Genomic DNA, 17,102 nt, shown 5'->3' on the forward strand with positions numbered 1-17,102 from the left:
CGAGTCTGTTACCTTCCCAGCATTTAAGAATGCCGGTACCCATTTAAACACCTGGGTGGAGAGGAGTAATCGAGATAAAGTGCCTTACTCAAGGGCACAACACGACGGCGTCGCCTGGGCTCGAACCCGCAACCTTCCGATTATGAGTCAGCGCCCGTTCCGCTTGGCCACCGTGCTCCCTTAAACCCCATGGTTTTTTTACCATTTAGAAATAGCAGGAAATATGTATATACATTTAATATAGCTTATTAATCTTTTGAGAAAGTCATACTGATAAAACAAATATACAAAATGGACTACAACATTGTCTCCATTTCATTGTAACAATTTGGTCTTAACCGATCTACAAAATGATTTGATACGCGATCTACAGTAGCATACAGAAATGGATTGAGTACAGAATTAATCGGTAAAGTAAATGCTATAATCCATGGAAACCATTCAGGGGGAAGTTCCTTTACTCCAGTCTGTGCTAGAATACCCAAGAGGATGACAGGAAGCCAACAAATGAGGTCAGTCACCGCAACAGCACCCATTTTAATGGCCATTTTCAAATCAGTTTTGAGCAAAGAGAATCCTGATTTACAAATATACACAAATAGGAGTAAGTAACATATTGCAATTAGCAAACATAACAGAAAGTTAAGCCCAAGGAAAAGTCCAATTGAGAAATAGTTTCCTAGTTTTGAGCCAATTTCGGTAAATGTTTGTAACCGTAAATGATCATCTGGCCTGTAAAAATTGTACGATATGGTAATGTTTTTATAGTTTTCCTCATATCTTTTAGTTGTAGCCAATGGTAACCCAATACATACATCAGAAAATTGATACAATTTATCATCTTGTAAAAATATAGTTACAGTGCTTAAAGCAAGAGCAGTAACCCAGGCAAATATTGTCATCAATAGTTGTGTCATTTTCCCAAATAGCTTTTGTGTTATAAAGATTTTTGAAATGCCCAAAGTCTATCTACAGCTATAAGGGCTAGAAAGAAAAGGGATGCTTCACTCGATAAGACCGATAGAAACCCTGCAAATTTGCAAAGTGCACTATTTCTCCAATGTTCAGCAAATGAAGGAAAATAGTCACTATAGTATTGATCGACAGATGCAATAACTAACAAATATACTCCCATAAATAAGTCTGCCACAGCTAAATTGGTAATAAAAACAACTTGTTTCACTTGCTTTTCATCTGCTGATTTAGACTTCATTTTTTCGCATCCCCAAATGAACACCACAATGTTAGCAAACAAAGCACAAAAGCCAAAAATCCATGTACAACATTTAACTACTGTAGATGGGAGAAGCTGCTTACAAGTTAAGTAAGGAGATTTCTCATTTCTTGGAACACATTGCGGCTGACTTATTGTTTCAAGAAAACAACATATTGTTGGGCTATCTACTCTGATATAACTATTGTTTTTCAAGGTCAATCCCATGAAAGAGTGTTTTGTTATTTTAGTTAGATTATTATGCTTAAGGCTTAGAAATTTCAAGTTGGGTAAACCAGACAGTGCTTTGCTGTGAATTTGTTCCAATTCATTATTGTGAAGGTCCAGAACTATTAACTCTGTCAGATTTGCAAACTGATATGGATACAGTCTGACTATTTTGTTTGAAAAGATGTTTAATATCTGTAAAGGCATTCCATTGAATTGGTGGAAAACATCTTTTGGTATTTCAGTCAACCAATTGTTAGAGAGATCAAGCACCTCTAAGCTGTTAAGGTCTTTAAAAAGAGCAGAAGGTAGTGATTCAATTTCATTAGTAGCCAGTGTTAATATCTCTAGCTCTGTCAAGCTATTGAAAAGGTCACTTTGTATCACATTGAGTTTGTTGTCATGCAAGTAAAGTTCTTGCAATTGATGAAGATCTCTGAATACACCTGATGGTAAAGATGCAATGTTATTTTCATTCAGACCTAATATCTCTAGCTTTGTCAAATTATTGAAAAGGTCACTTTGTATCACATTGAGTTTGTTGCCATACAGTGAAAGCTCATGCAATTGATGAAGATCTCTGAATACACCTGATGGTAATGATTCTATGTTATTTTCATTCAGACTTAATAGCTCTAGCTTTCTCAATTTATTGAAAAGTTCACTTTCTGTTAAGATGAGTTTGTTGCCATACAGTGAAAGCTCTCGCAATTGATGAAGATCTCTGAATACACCTGATGGAAATGATTCAATGTTATTTTCATTCAGACCTAATAGCTCTAGCTTTCTCAAATTATTGAAAAGTTCACTTTCTATTACATTGAGTTTGTTACCATACAGTGATAGCTCTCGCAATTGATGAAGATCTCTGAATACACCTGATGGTAATGATTCTATGTTATTTTCATTCAGACTTAATATCTGTAACTCTGTCAAATTATTGAAAAGGTCACTTTGTATAACATTGAGTTTGTTGCCATACAGTGAAAGCTCTCTCGCAATTGATGAAGATATCTGAATACACCTGATGGTAATGATTCTATGTTATTTTCATGCAAACCTAATATCTGTAGCTCTGTCAAATTATTGAAAATATTACTTTGTATCACATTGAATTTATTGTCATACAGGTAAAGCTCTCGCAATTGATGAAGATCTCTGAATACACCTGATGGTAACGATTCAATGTTATTTTCACGCAGGCTTAATTTCTCTAGCTTTGTCAAATTATTGAAAAGGTCACTTTGTAGCACATTGAGTTTGTTGTCATACAAGTAAAGTTTTTGCAATTGATGAAGATCTCTGAATACACCTGATGGTAATGATGTAATGTTATTTTCATTTAGACCTAATATCTCTAGCTTTATCAAATTATTAAAAAGGTCACTTTGTATCACATTGAGTTTGTTGCCAGACAGAGGAAGCTCTTGCAATTGTTGAAGATCTCTGAATACACCTGATGGTAATGATGTAATGTTATTTTCATGCAGACCTAATATCTCTAGCTTTGTCAAATTATTAAAAGGTCACTTTGTATCACATTGAGTTTGTTCCCATACAGCCACAGGTCTCGCAATTGATGAAGATCTCTGAATACACCTGATGGTAATGACGTAATGTTATTTTCATTCAGCCATAATATCTCTAACTTTGTCAAATTATTGAAAAGGTCACTTTGTATCACATTGAGTTTGTTTTCATTCAAAGACAGCGTTCGCAATTGATTAAGATTTCTGAATATGTGTGATTTCAGTGAGTTGATACTGTTGTTAGTGTCTGTTTGTAATTTTCCCAAAGTATTAGAACCCAAGTAAAGATGTTTTAATGTATAAAGATGACTGAACAAGTCACTCGGGATGACAGATAAATTATTGTGTGATAGGACTAGTGATATTAATGTATATTTATCATACAGTATTGTTTGGTTCAGAAAGGAGAGATGGTTGTTATCCAAAGACAATTGGGTTAAATTCTTTGGCAGATTTTTGGGAAAGTTTGGGAAGATGTTTGATGAAATATCCAATAACAGCAGGTCATTTGGAAGGTTTCCCAATTCAGATAAATGGCAATCAGGGAAAGACAATACCTTTAATGTTTGTATCAGGGAAAATATATCTGGTTCTACTTCCTTTATAGTATTTCCACCTAAATTTAATACCTGTACATTGATCAAACCATCAAACCAACTATGTGAAATATACTTTAGCTTATTTACATTTAACAGTAACCGTTTTAATTCATACAAATGTGAAAACGAATCAGCTTCTATACTTGAGATTTGGTTGAAAGACAAGTCCAATGTATGGATGTTTTCTAAACCTTCAAAAATACCTGGTCCGATTGTTGTCATCTTATTCTGGCTCAACAATAAAATGATAACATCTGACAGATTGAGGAAGCACCTAGGTTCAATGTGAGTGAGCTGTCTGTCAGAGAGGTCTATTGCAGTTGAGTTCACGAGAATCAAAGCTGCAGATGTGGGTAATAAAAGAATGTTCTTGCTAACATACATGTCTGGACAGTCAATAAAAAACATCTGGATTCTTAGGGTACAGAAGCAGTCAGTAGGACATTCCGAATTCAGCTAAAAGTACAATTTTATCATTTGGAAGGTCAAGGTCAAATCCAGGTAGTTCATCTGGTTTGAAGTACAAATCACCTTCTAATGTTATCTTGAGAGATGGGTTAAAATCTTGTAGTGTGACATAGTGAGTTTCATAATATGGCATTTGGTAAATGTCATCAACGATATGAACATTTTTACACTGGTGGAACTTGAAGTTATCAAATGCACGAAGGTTACCTATACCAAACCATTTGGTATATTCAAAATTGTTTGTTGATGCAATGTTACTGCTCTCCTGTAATTCCAAAATAGACGACACTCTCATGTTGATGTGAACTTTACTGCAATTAAGAATAATGGAGCATGGTTCTGCTGGCGTAAATCCAATCCAGCCAAAGGATCGATTCAAACATTCTGGTCCAGATTCTTCCAAGATAAAGTAGTCATTAATGGAGCGAGAGGGCAGCCAAAGAACATTCACAGTAATTCCATGATTATTAGTGGAAGACACCACAGAGTGGCATGTTTCGTTCTTATATGTCTGAATTGTAAGTGTATCATTCCGGGAAAGAATGAAATGTTGATTTTGACATCTTACAGTATCATTGGCATCACTCACTTCAGATGATACTAAATTGAAACAGATCATCACAATTGAGATCAGGAAAAGGTACAAATACAATCTTTGTGCCATCATGAAAACTGTCAGAATCACAAACAAGATTAATTGTGATTTGGTGTTAAAATTTAGTTGAGGTTAATGTAGTATCAATCAAGTTTATCTTCTTACCATTTCTTCTTATTTGTTTAAATTTTTATCTTTAACATTCATGCAGTGCCTTTTCTTAGCTTTGATCTTAAGGTGGCTGTATGTTAGAAAAATCCCAATGTAAAATTCCACACTTCTGTAAAAATAATGTACAGATACAATATTTGTACATTTAGTTAATTTCTGCAAATCTGTAAAAGCTTGATACTGCACTGCATTGAGTCTAATAACTATGTAATCCACTCACACGTACACAGGCAGCTAATGTTACCCACCTGTCGAATTATGAGGTTGTTGGTGAAAAGAAATGCCTCTTTCTAGTTAGTTGATGACATCAGATATGGTACAATATATTTCTCAAAACATTATACTGAATTTCACAATAACAATTCCATCGTATATAACATTGTACTTCTTCCTCAAATTTAGTAGAGTATAGTAACATACAATGTACAACAGCAATGTCCTTCTTAGTCCTGTTAACCTTTTAATCCAATGCTAGTTTGTATGATCCACAGAAGGTATGTTGAATTATCTTCTTAGTACTGATCTGATGCAGGCTTCACTTTAGCGTGTATCCACTTGTACTACTAGTTTATAATTGGTGCTGACAAAATTTAGTTCCATGCACGCTGTTCCTTCATTCCTTCTTACAGTAGACGACAGAGTGCACCTGTAAGTTGAATGCCTGTAGCTTTAATACTAATTAATGATGGTGGAAAGTCCCAATTCTGGCCCTTTTCACCCAGCGAATACAATTTGTGAGCTTCACTATTAAATCACAGATAATAGTGACTGGTAAAGTGCAGTAATTTCAAGGGGAATTCCAACTTGTGTTTTCATTTATATTGCTCAATGTATTTATTTCCTTTGATTCAACAATTGTGTTTTACATTGTCCTTATATTGAGCAAATAATACATTGTTGGCATGTGTGTCTATATTGTCTGTAGCCAACTCATGCATTCATTTCCTTATATTGCACAATAACTTAATCTGTTGACACCCATGTCTGTATTGTATGTAGTCAAAACACCCAAAGGAACAATCATGACTCATCAACAAAGTGTTTGAGAACTTCCCTAACTTTTGTGTGACAAGAATTCTTTAAAAAGTTCCACTGTCAACCATGAACCATGCACTTAAAGCAATATTATAACATTTTCAAACAAAATAGATTAGCATTTCTTTGCCATAAAATGTTAGCTTTTACTGTCAGATATATCCCCTTTTATTTTCGAGCCGAACAACTACGGCAAAGCAAAGAAAATTGGAATTTACTACCAGCGCACATGTTGCCAATACGTACCACTCCTTCGGTCGTGTTGTGGTACGACCCTTTGTTGTGTATATCACCGCCCCGCACGCCATGACGTACCTGTGTATTATGAACATCGTGGATGCGTTCGACTAATAATTCCATCGTAATAATAAAGCGCTGAATCAGCCTTTAATTTAAAATCACGGATTTTGACAAAACTACAGCACTTTGAGTCTTGATTTTTTCAGTTTATTTTGGTTTAATAAAGTACAATTTAATCGTGTAAAAAAGGAATTTTAAAAATTCAGTGAGGGCGCCTTCCTCAGCAAATGTTATAATATGGCTTTAATAATCCAGCATGCAGAGTACATATAACTTGGTTTGACACATTTACATGAAAAAAATGTTTACTTCATCCCAATTGGGCACTCAACCATAATTGTGTACAGCCATGATGTGACCAACTGTTTTCAAAATAACCCTGAAAAAGTGTTTGATATTTCACCAAAAATCACCCTTAAGGGGTATAATCCATGCGTGCAGTACGCACTCGTTTCTAACTGGAATTTCTGACAAAATCTTGTCCGCGCAGTTCTTGCCGCCAAGCGCGCATCAAACCAAAAACTGCATGGAGTGGGCGCCGGTCGCTGGTAAGAAGTTCAGCTACGCACGAGTATCGTGTTTTCATCGCTATTTGCCATACGATTTTTTGTAAAAGAAAGAAAGACAAAAAAGAGTAAAAGAAAGAAAGAAAGAAGAAACAAACAAAGAAAGAAACAAAGAAAGAAAAAAAGAAAAGAAAAGGAAGGGAGAAAGAAAGAAAGAAAGAAAGAAAAGGAAGGAAGATTAACAAAGAAAGACAAAGGGTGAAACAACAAATAAAGTTACGGAATAAATTAAGGATACTGAAAAAAAAACAAAGACTGAAGAAGGAAAGGAAAGAAATAATTAGGGACAAGAAAGATTAATAAAATAATAACTAAGATTAAAAAAAAAAAAAAAGCAATAGGCTTAGGCCTAATTAGACTGTGTAGGCGAGCCCATTTAAGAAATTCAAAAAATGTATAGTTCATGAAAAAGAAAATTATGCTGTAATTGAAATGGTAAGCGTTACACATCTCTCATTTGGTAACTTATAATATTTTAATATTATTATAAATAAAATTTGATAAAGAGTATAACTTCGTAATGTAATTTAATGCATAATTATTAGGCCTATTTAACTCAATTTTGGTTGGGCAAGAGGAAATCAATAATACGTAAAAATATTATAGGCTGTAGGTTTATACATTATTAGAAATAAAGTTAGGTCTATATTTTTCTTAGGCATGTTGTCCATTTAAAAAGGCACAGTAGGCCTAAGAAAATTTTTTTTATAAAAGGCCGCATGATATCAAACGGCCTGTTATCTTATTAACTAGTATTATATGACATATTATTATGAAGTAGTTTTATTTTATGGATTATAATGAAATTACTTCAGCAGTATTTTAAGGTAAAATCATGTAATTTGAAATAAATATCACATGAAATCATTTTTTTTATAAAAGGTATATTTTCACATCTAACTTACTTCGCATGCAACTGACTTTATAACTTAATAATAAAACGGTGATAGTGGATTGAACCCAAACCCAGTTAGGCCTACAAGCCTAAAATGTGATATTTGAGTAATTCTAAAAATGATATATAATGGGATCCGTCTATTTTAAGTCCATAATTAAAGGCCTATTCAGTAATCTCAAAGCTGCAGTGAAGGTGTAAAAAATTAACATATAAATTGCCTATAAGTCATTCAAATTGTCATGCGAAGCAAAAACAATGAGAAAAAAATGGCAATATTGACATAGTTCAAATTCAATTTAATTTGAAATTACAGATTCATGTAAAATGTCTCATTTTGTTTGTTGGCTTGAAGAACTTCGTATCGAGTCATAACGTAATAGATACTTTGATATCAAGAGGGTTACAAAACCGAACGAAAATCACCTCCACGGTCATGTTGCAGGTGTTTGCCATATCACCTGCATACGCGACAGTTGAGCGCCAGTATGAGCTGCGACAAGTTTTCGCGAAAGTGACGCGCTATATATGTCACACTGGTATTTTGAACCAAAAATATGCCATTTATGCTCAAATTATGAAAAAAGTAACTCCGTGGCCCCTATTTTTATTAGCTTTTAAGGAAATATCCTATCGGTGCGCATATTATATAAAAAAATAAGCAAAATTGTTTGCGTAGATTTTTGTTATAATCGAAAACATGTCTAAAATGTCCATTTTCCCATAGACGCCTGTACTAATTTTTCCCCAAAACAGCCTTTTTAAAATGGTTATTTCTCGAAAACTAACTCCGTGACCCCTCTTTTTTATTTAAGATATTCGAAGTATATCGATGAAATTTAATTGGTACGAAGTTTAAGAAAAATCGTTCGGCGGGATCTTGTATGGACTATACCCCTTAAACAAAGACTTAGGGCAATTTAACACCAAACTTGACTTTAATTTAACAAGTTTGCACCAAAATATGACAAGTTCACATGTTTTTAACTTTCTTGAAAACACCTCCCTCTTTTCTTGAAAGTTGATGTTTGAAGACCTGTTACACAAAAAACACCCCTTGTACACCAACATAGCTAAGTGCCATCTCCCCTTTCGCAGGCATCATGCCTTTTGTGCTTCAATAATCGTGATCGATATGGTTGTTTGAACCATGGAAATTCCCATCAGTATTATTATTCTGAATACATACCATGTGCATAGCATGAGTAAAGAAGTCGAACCTCAATTTCTTACAGGACGGAGTGCCCATCTCTTTTAGTGATTAGGCCAGACTGTGAAATGTTGCTGTGGGGGAGGGGGTCTGTTACTTGCCGTTATCTTCCATTTCACATATTGACTTATCATCAACATCCGCAAGTGATGTGGCGAAAATCGGATTTGAATTGATGACATTTAGGCATAGAATCAGCATCTTCAGTATGGTTCAAAAACAGGCTGAAACCCCCAAACCTCCTATTTCACATAATGACGGATGATACAAAAAGACACTAAAAGTCTGATATCATCCGTTTCACATAGCGAACTAAGCTTCAAATATGTGCCAAATTCTCCAAATCTTACAATTCACATAGTGACGTATAAATTTAGAGCTTCTATAATAGTTATTCTTTTTTTAACTATTTAAAGCCTTAATGTACAATCTTTTTAAATTTTTAGATTTTTCTTTTTTTCTTCTAAAATGATAATATGCAATCATTATGAAAGTTCCCAATACATTTGGACGCGAAAACATTGGGAATTTGCAAAGAAACAACATCATAAACTTGACCTCTATCACTCGAAACAGTCTCGCACGATTTGGATTAGGACAGCGAGTGCGGCCTCAGAGTTAGTCTCCTACGTGGACAGTTTGGTTACGCTCCTCCACATGTGGAGGGAGCGTAACTGCTAGTTTTGTAGGAGACTACGGTTTATGATGGAGCCGACATAAAGTCATAATCTAAAAAAATTATGACTTTATGTCGGACCAACAGAAAATCGTCCCGCTTTACTACAAATAGGACGAATTTGACAGTTTGCTCATAGATTTAAATTAGAACATGTGTAAGTATTACAAATATGCCAAAAAATCGGTTTTGAAAAAAATAAAGGTAAATTCTGAAAAAAGATCGTACATTATGACTTTTTAAAGTAAGTTTAATTGTTTAATGATGTAAACCATACATGGAATTGGTCCACTGGAGAACTTACTCTGTTTTTGTAGCATATACTTCAAACATGTTTTTCGAAAAGTATTTTGCATTTGACATGCATGTATGCTACTATGTGTTGTGACTGACGATTCATATGTATGTGCTAAATTTGATTGAAAGTTTTATAAAATAGATGTCATTCCAAAGATATCACTACTAATGAAATTAAAACTTAATTGGTAGCAATAATCATTGGGTGATTTGGAATGATTTGGTTTTGCTAACTCAATCCTCTCCCAAGGAAATTTCAACCTCCCTAAGCAAACACCCTAAGACAATTTAAACCCCAATCCTCCCCCAGTGTAAAATTGAAAATTGGCCCAGTAAACACAAGATTTCACCTTTATTTTGGGCAAAATAGTGTCATATTTGAGTTGTTGTCTGAGTAATACAAGGCCAAAATGATGCCCAAGAAGAAATTTATTAACTTTACCCTATGAGACAACTATATCCCTTGATGCTCCACTGAACATGTAAAATACTTGAACCCCAAAAAGAATTTTTTACAAACCCTGCATTGGTTCAATTAAGTGTAAAGGTATCAAAGACATTTAGCAGATTAACTTTCAAGTAAAGTGATCAGTATGGCTCCTAATTTACATCGGGTAAGATTAGAATAAAATATAAAGAATATAGCATATTCGTGCATGCTAAGGCCCACTTAAAGGAGTATTTCGTGATCCTAGCATCCTCTATTTATGTCATTTATCAGTAGATGTCCACGAAAAAAACCTATTCCCAAAATTTCAGTTGATTCCGATTTTGCGTTCGCGAGTTATGCATGATTATGCGTATTACACTGCTCCATAGACAATGCGTTGTAATTTCGTTCTGGTGCACCAGAACGAAATTCAAATTTCAGGATATCTTTGCTAAACGAATTAATCTGCAAGAAATATTTTGTACATAAACATTATGTAGCCAGAGGTTTCCAGTGATATAAAAATCTCAACTTTTTTTGATTATTTTGGGGATGAGGCTGTGGATCATGAAATACCCTTTTAATATATATCAGAAATGAATGATGCAAGCCTGAGAAATTATGATTTCAATGACTTTATGAGGCTCAGACAAAGTGACATATAAATTGAGAGAGTGAAACAATCAGGACTCAGCAGGAATTGAACCCCGGGCCTCGTGATTACCAGTTTTACTATTGCACCTCGTAGGTTCACAGTTGACACCATCTTTTTTATAATTTAAAAATTTTGTAAAATTAAGTTTATTTTAAAGTGTCTCAAATTAGGTTCTCTTTCTCTCTGTTTTCCCCCTTTTTATTAAACAATGTTTAATTTTGTGTACAAGTTTGTTTTGCAAGGGCGCCCATTTTTAAAGCAATTCGGCTAAAGCATGTTAGGGCATGAAGCTTCAAGACAAAGAATGTGTCCAAAGGCTTACACATTTGAGTGACAATTGACAAGCCAATTGATTTTGGTGCATTGGTGCATTTTCCCTAATTATGTAAGGGATACATTGTGCATTCATTCATATGTCTGTGGGTAAGGAGCAAGTAAAACACTGAGCGAAGTTTGTGGGTATGAATGTTAAAAGGGAGATTCCCTGATAGTTTTGAGAAGATGTATAACAAATTTCAATGTCCATTGTTTTTCTTACAGATTCATTAAAAGACCAAAATAAGAAGATGCCAGAGAAGTTGGAAAATGATGTGTTGAGACCAGCCATGGTTGCATACTTCTGCATGGCAAGATTGTGAGTGAAATCAAAGATTGAAAAAGGAGAATACATATTTTAGACTCTGTGTTACTATAGATACAAATTCCACCGTATATAGATTGATATGTTTGGAAACAAAACAGCAACAAACTAAATCTGTCTGTTTTGGAGGGTATTTCCTACTTGGTCCAATCCCATTTGGTCCAAATCCCACATGGTCCAGTCCCAGTTAGTCCAATCTCTCTTAGTTCATGTCCCATGTCCCACTTAGCCATGTCCTTTGGACCAAATGGGATTGCACCAAGTGGGACCAAATAGTAAAGTGCGCACATTTTGTTGATTTGAAGCTTGAGACCTAATGTACATGTCTTCTCGTACATTTTACCCCGGAATTTTTTTTGATCCCCCTATTAAGGACTGACCTTTTTTGATCCCCCTTTTTAGGACCAAAAAGTTTTTGATCCCTTCATATTTTCCACCCCCATTCCCACCAAAGTATTTAAGAACACTCCCTTATGTGCAATTTGGCTTCCAGGCCATACTTGTTCTTGCAGGTTTTCTGGGTTCTCCCATTTCCTCCTGCATTTAAACTGGGCTTTCTTCCCTGAGTATATTGATCTGACTTGTCTCCCATATTGCATTATATATATTTTAATGGTATTGGAAATTGACAAATTGTCTGAGTAGGGGAGAGCGAGGAGTGTTCGCCCTAGGGGCAGGTTCGCCCTCCCCTTGTTTCTCAGCACTATGGCTATCGGGGATTTGGTGATGGCAAAATTAGGTGACATAGGTCATTATAAACTTCTCATATTAGCTACGCGACATATAGGGACGGTTCATCGAACTGCAGCCAAAACAAAAAAATTACACCAAAACGTAATTTTTGTTGCATTAATAATGTTGTATTATCATTGATACATAAATACAGATGGTTTTAATGGAAATCTGTGTTGGGAACATATGGGATTTCTCAAAGATTTAATGCAGTTATAATCTCCTTATTCGATTTGTATTTTGCATACCCTGAAGAAAATACAAAATGTGCACAAGGCACGTCATTTTTTTGAGGATGGGGGCATGTTCGCCTCTATATCTTCCCCGGCGGACTTACCCCAAACTGGAGGGCGGACCTGCCCCATCAGCGTATTATGCAAAATATTGAGTATTATACCGTTAAACATGGTAAAACTACTGAAAAGCATGTTTTTTAAAGTTATGTGATATCAGTATTACTCATACCACCGTTTAGGTCCTAATCCATAATCTCCCGGTTGTAAACATGATACGCTTAAGCTCACTTTGACCCCTACATTTTACCATGACCCAACCCCTGCAACAAATTTAGTGACTCCCAGAAGAGAATGAATGTCCTGTATACTCTTGCTAAATGTTTGCATTGAATATGTCATTGTTATGCAATGTTTAAATCTTTTTGTGATTAGGTGAACTTACCTCACCATATGGGCTTAACCTGCCCCAATATGGGGCAAGTTCGCCACTTTGCAAAACTTTTTTGTTTGCTCAATCCAGTTGCTATTGTAAGGCCTATAGTTTTGGGATTGTGGCCGTATGTAGCTAAGACATAGGGCTTTCACATGGGCTAATCAGGTCATCCCTAACCTTAAAATTGACATCGCTAGGCTGGTCAGAAAAAAATAGGGCGAACACTCCCGGCTCTCCCCGAGCCGATAAGCTCCTGAGTCCTAACCCAACACCAGTTGATAATAATGTCACCCATTCATATTCTTTCTTGTTCTTATTATTTCTTATTTCAGACACTCCAAAGTTATAACATTAGATCTACAGATGGGTTTATCATGTATGAGTCAAAGGTAAGAGCAAGGGGCTGACAGTGATTCACCGATTCTCCAAATTTGGCCAAATTTGCACGCCACGGTATGCTATACAGAAGTTGCCGGAATTACAAATTTGGTACCAGCATGGGAGCCGCCATCTTGGGGGGGTGCTGGCGACCGTCGACTGACGGTCGCCAGCACCCCGAACACCCCAGCAGCTCCCAGCACCATGACTACGCTGTAACAGTACGCGCTCCCGACTGTCAATCATCAAGGGTCAATCACCTCGAGCTTGACAACGATATCTGAATAGACTATTGCCAAGTCTTACGTGTAGGCGCGAAATCAAGGTTAATTTTTGTGATTGAAACAGTATTTTACTTGTATAAATCTTGGTCTGGAGAGTGGGATTGTTGGTCGATTTGATGTATTTAATAAATTAAGTTAATGGATGCGCTAAAAATATTATTAAAAGTATTAAAACAGCTATTCAACATTTGAAAAATACGCTGTTGCAGGCTTGAAAAGGTCTAACCTTGATTGCAGCAAGCCGTGATTTTCACGGGTAATTTTATTTCTTGAACGCGGAGCACGGGCGCGATGCAGCCGGTAGAAATCGCGGTAATGTTCCAGGCCTACGCGGTGGCAGGGTAATGGCGGCATCCATAGTTTTATTACATTTATCTTCGAGTGACGCTTCCCAATCTTATTTATTCCCTGGTAAGAGTGATTCTAATGTAAAACTGTAACCTTTGACCTAATATTATCATACCATGGATATCATCTTCACAGTTTTGTGACAGATCTTGTCAGAAATACTATCAGAAGGTGGTGTATCAGACCTGCCAACTGTCCCTCATTTGGGGTTTACCAAAGTGAAGATGACGGACAGTCCTGTTTTCTGAAAATTTCAGTGATGGCAAATTAAAATGTAAGAACAGCAGAAAATGATGAAAATGTCTCTTTAAAATTTGCTATAACATTCTCTTTAGTCTATATCTTGGTGTAGATTATTCATCCAGTAGTTCAAAACATTTATTCTATTGTGATAAATTTAGACCTGCAAAACCTTCTCTGAATTCTGAAAGTATTGCACACTTTACATGTAAGTCTTTGAATTTGGCGGTACCTGGATTGTGTACATGTACATGGTTTTGGTTTCAGTGTCCCTCATTCTGACTTCGGTAGGTTGGCAGGTCTGGTGCATCTTTGCTGTAAGATATTCATGAGTTAGTGTAAAGATTCCATTGAATAATTAAGTAGCTATTGGTCATGTTAATTAAGACTATTAATAATTTGCTCTGTGGACCTGATGTTAGGCCAAAAAAAAAAATATTGTTGTGTTGCCCTCAAGTGGAAAAAATGGAAAATTTGGGTAGGACGGTCGGATTTTATTTTTTTTTTTTTTTTTTTTTAAACCTTCAGTTTTTAAAAATCCCCTCAAATATTAAATAATGCTTGTTCAATTAGGGACATTTGTCAATTTTGACTTCTGGATACCTGTTAGACAACAATTAAAGACTAGTCTTACAATAAAATATTAATTTTAAGTGAAAAAAATTGATTTTTTGAACAAATCTGTAAAAATAAAAAAAAAAAAAAAATGGCGACCCTGATTTTTCAGGATTTAGGGTAGCACGGTTGAGGGCAACACAACAATATTTTTTTTTTGGCCTTATTGACATTAAATGTTTAGTTGCCAACATGCATTGGGCTATTTTAGTTGAAATCTTTATACCCTGTATGGAAAATATGGCCATAATCATCCACACAGGGAGTATGAATTTAAAATGGGGTTACCTGAATGGGTGAATCCATTTACAATCTACACCCCCTGTGCTCCTGTGTGGTATATTAAGACCATGTCTTCCATATAGGAGTGTGTGGATTTCAACTGGTCAGTTACCCAGTCCTAATTGCTCCATGGGGCAAAGTGGATTGAATCACAGACATTACCAGCTAAATTCCCAAGGCCACAAACCCAATAGTTGCCACCATCAGGAATAGAACTAGAGACCTCATGCATCGGTGGCGAGTACCCCTAACCACTGCGCCACTCTCTGTACATAGGGTATAATTTGCAGGCTTTGATGTTATTTACATCTTCAAATGAAAAAAAAATGTCATTCTTTGCAGTTGCTCATAATAAATCTGTTGACAATTTCATTTATATGTGGTTTTATTACAGTTTGGAGCTGTACGGAAAGGTAGTTAATTATTGCACCAAACATCCAGAGAGTATTCAAAGAGTTGAGGTAGGTTGATTGATGAATTGATTAATTAGGGGTTCAATCATATTCATCACCATTTAACAACAATGCATCCTCGTTGTCTGCGTGGTTTACTTAGCAAGGGCAGCTTTAGTAATTGATTTATGATGGTCTTGGAAATATATCTGAATTTCTCTAACTACAGGGTAAACAACTATCTGTGGAATTTGCTGCACTTTGTGTTGGCACAAAATTAACTCTCACTTAGTCCTTGCTGTTAGATTGGAATGATACAAAAAGGTGAAATGCATGATTGACATCCCAGAGTACCTGATAAATTTAACAAAATGCGTGATATTAGGGACAAAGTTATTAGGCAAAGTGCCTGCTCAAAACCCAATGTATATTATATATATAGTCACTTATTACTCGGGACTGCACGATCACTATACTGGTAGATCCCAAAATCAGAATTGCTCAATAAGCATGATAAGTGAGCCCTCGTAAATTATGGCAAGATATGTTGCATTTGATATAGTAACCCTTTTTATGATACTGTGACTATGTATTTAACACTTTACTTGCTATAAACATCTTCATGATTTTGAGTTCAACTGAATGGGTTCATTATGTTTAATAATATGTTCTTTATTTCTGAAAAATCAACTATGGCATAGTTTAGGTGTGATATCTTAATCTCACCCAACAAAAAAATGTTTTCAATTAATTATATATATTCTTTTTTCAGGCCGAATATGAACTGTGCAAGGAAATGGTAGACCTGCTGCCTGTGCGGATGGACAGACTAAGAAGCAACATGGTACAATGATAACATAAATTATTCACTCTCACTCGGAGATTGAGGAAGAAAAATTAAATTTGTATTTTCATCAGTTCAATGAATAAATGTTGCAATATTTATTTATTACCCAGCAAACACAAAACATCTTAATAACATTTAAATGTTGAGTTATATAAAGGTTTTATTAAAACGTTTTATATGAGAAAATTCTACAACATATTGAAAAATATTTTGGCAAACATTTTTGCAAAATATTTTGTCAACTATTAAATACATTATGTCAGAATGTTTTGCAAGTTTTCAAAAATGTTTTGAAACATTATTAAAACGTTTTATACCGTTTATATAACCCAACAATAAACATTTTCTGTAAAATGTTTTATGTTTGCTGGGTATATACTTGGATCATTTAGAACATACGCAAATGTGATTAAACCAAGTGTTAAAAGAGTTGGTTGGTCAGTTGTAAACTTTTTGTCATCAGCAGAATTCTTGTGTAAAAGTTTGATTTGTGAGTCTGTGAGCTTTGCATCCCCGTGGAATCATTAAAATCAATGAGAGTACGCTAAAGGTCCGTTCATACTACCACCGCATTTGCGATGCGTTGCTTGCGATGTGATGCATTGTCACACTGCATCGTACTGCAACTACTGCATTGCGATATCGCAATAAAGTTAAATACATTTTAACTTGCACATGCAACAAGTTGTGTTGAGTTGCGACAAAAGTAATTAATATATCCGCATCGCAAATTTAACGCATCGCAAATGTGGTGGTATTATGAACGGACCTTAAGTTACAAGGGTGTAAAAGGCAAAGAGAGTATTAT

The 17,102-nt window shown here is 35.3% G+C and overlaps 1 protein-coding gene across 1 annotated transcript in view; it reads left to right on the forward strand.

Moving 5' to 3' along the window:
- Positions 1–16,880, forward strand: part of LOC140172006 (KIF-binding protein-like) — a 52,137-nt gene extending 35,257 nt beyond the window's left edge. The window contains 4 exon segments of the mRNA XM_072195354.1: positions 11,406–11,501; positions 13,241–13,297; positions 15,450–15,516; positions 16,220–16,880. Coding sequence (XP_072051455.1) covers positions 11,406–11,501; positions 13,241–13,297; positions 15,450–15,516; positions 16,220–16,300 — 301 coding nt within the window. The 3' untranslated portion in view covers positions 16,301–16,880.
- The last annotated feature ends 222 nt before the right edge of the window (positions 16,881–17,102 follow it).

The sequence above is a fragment of the Amphiura filiformis genome, chromosome 15 (assembly GCF_039555335.1).
Source record: "Amphiura filiformis chromosome 15, Afil_fr2py, whole genome shotgun sequence".
NCBI classification, from domain to species: domain Eukaryota; kingdom Metazoa; phylum Echinodermata; class Ophiuroidea; order Amphilepidida; family Amphiuridae; genus Amphiura; species Amphiura filiformis.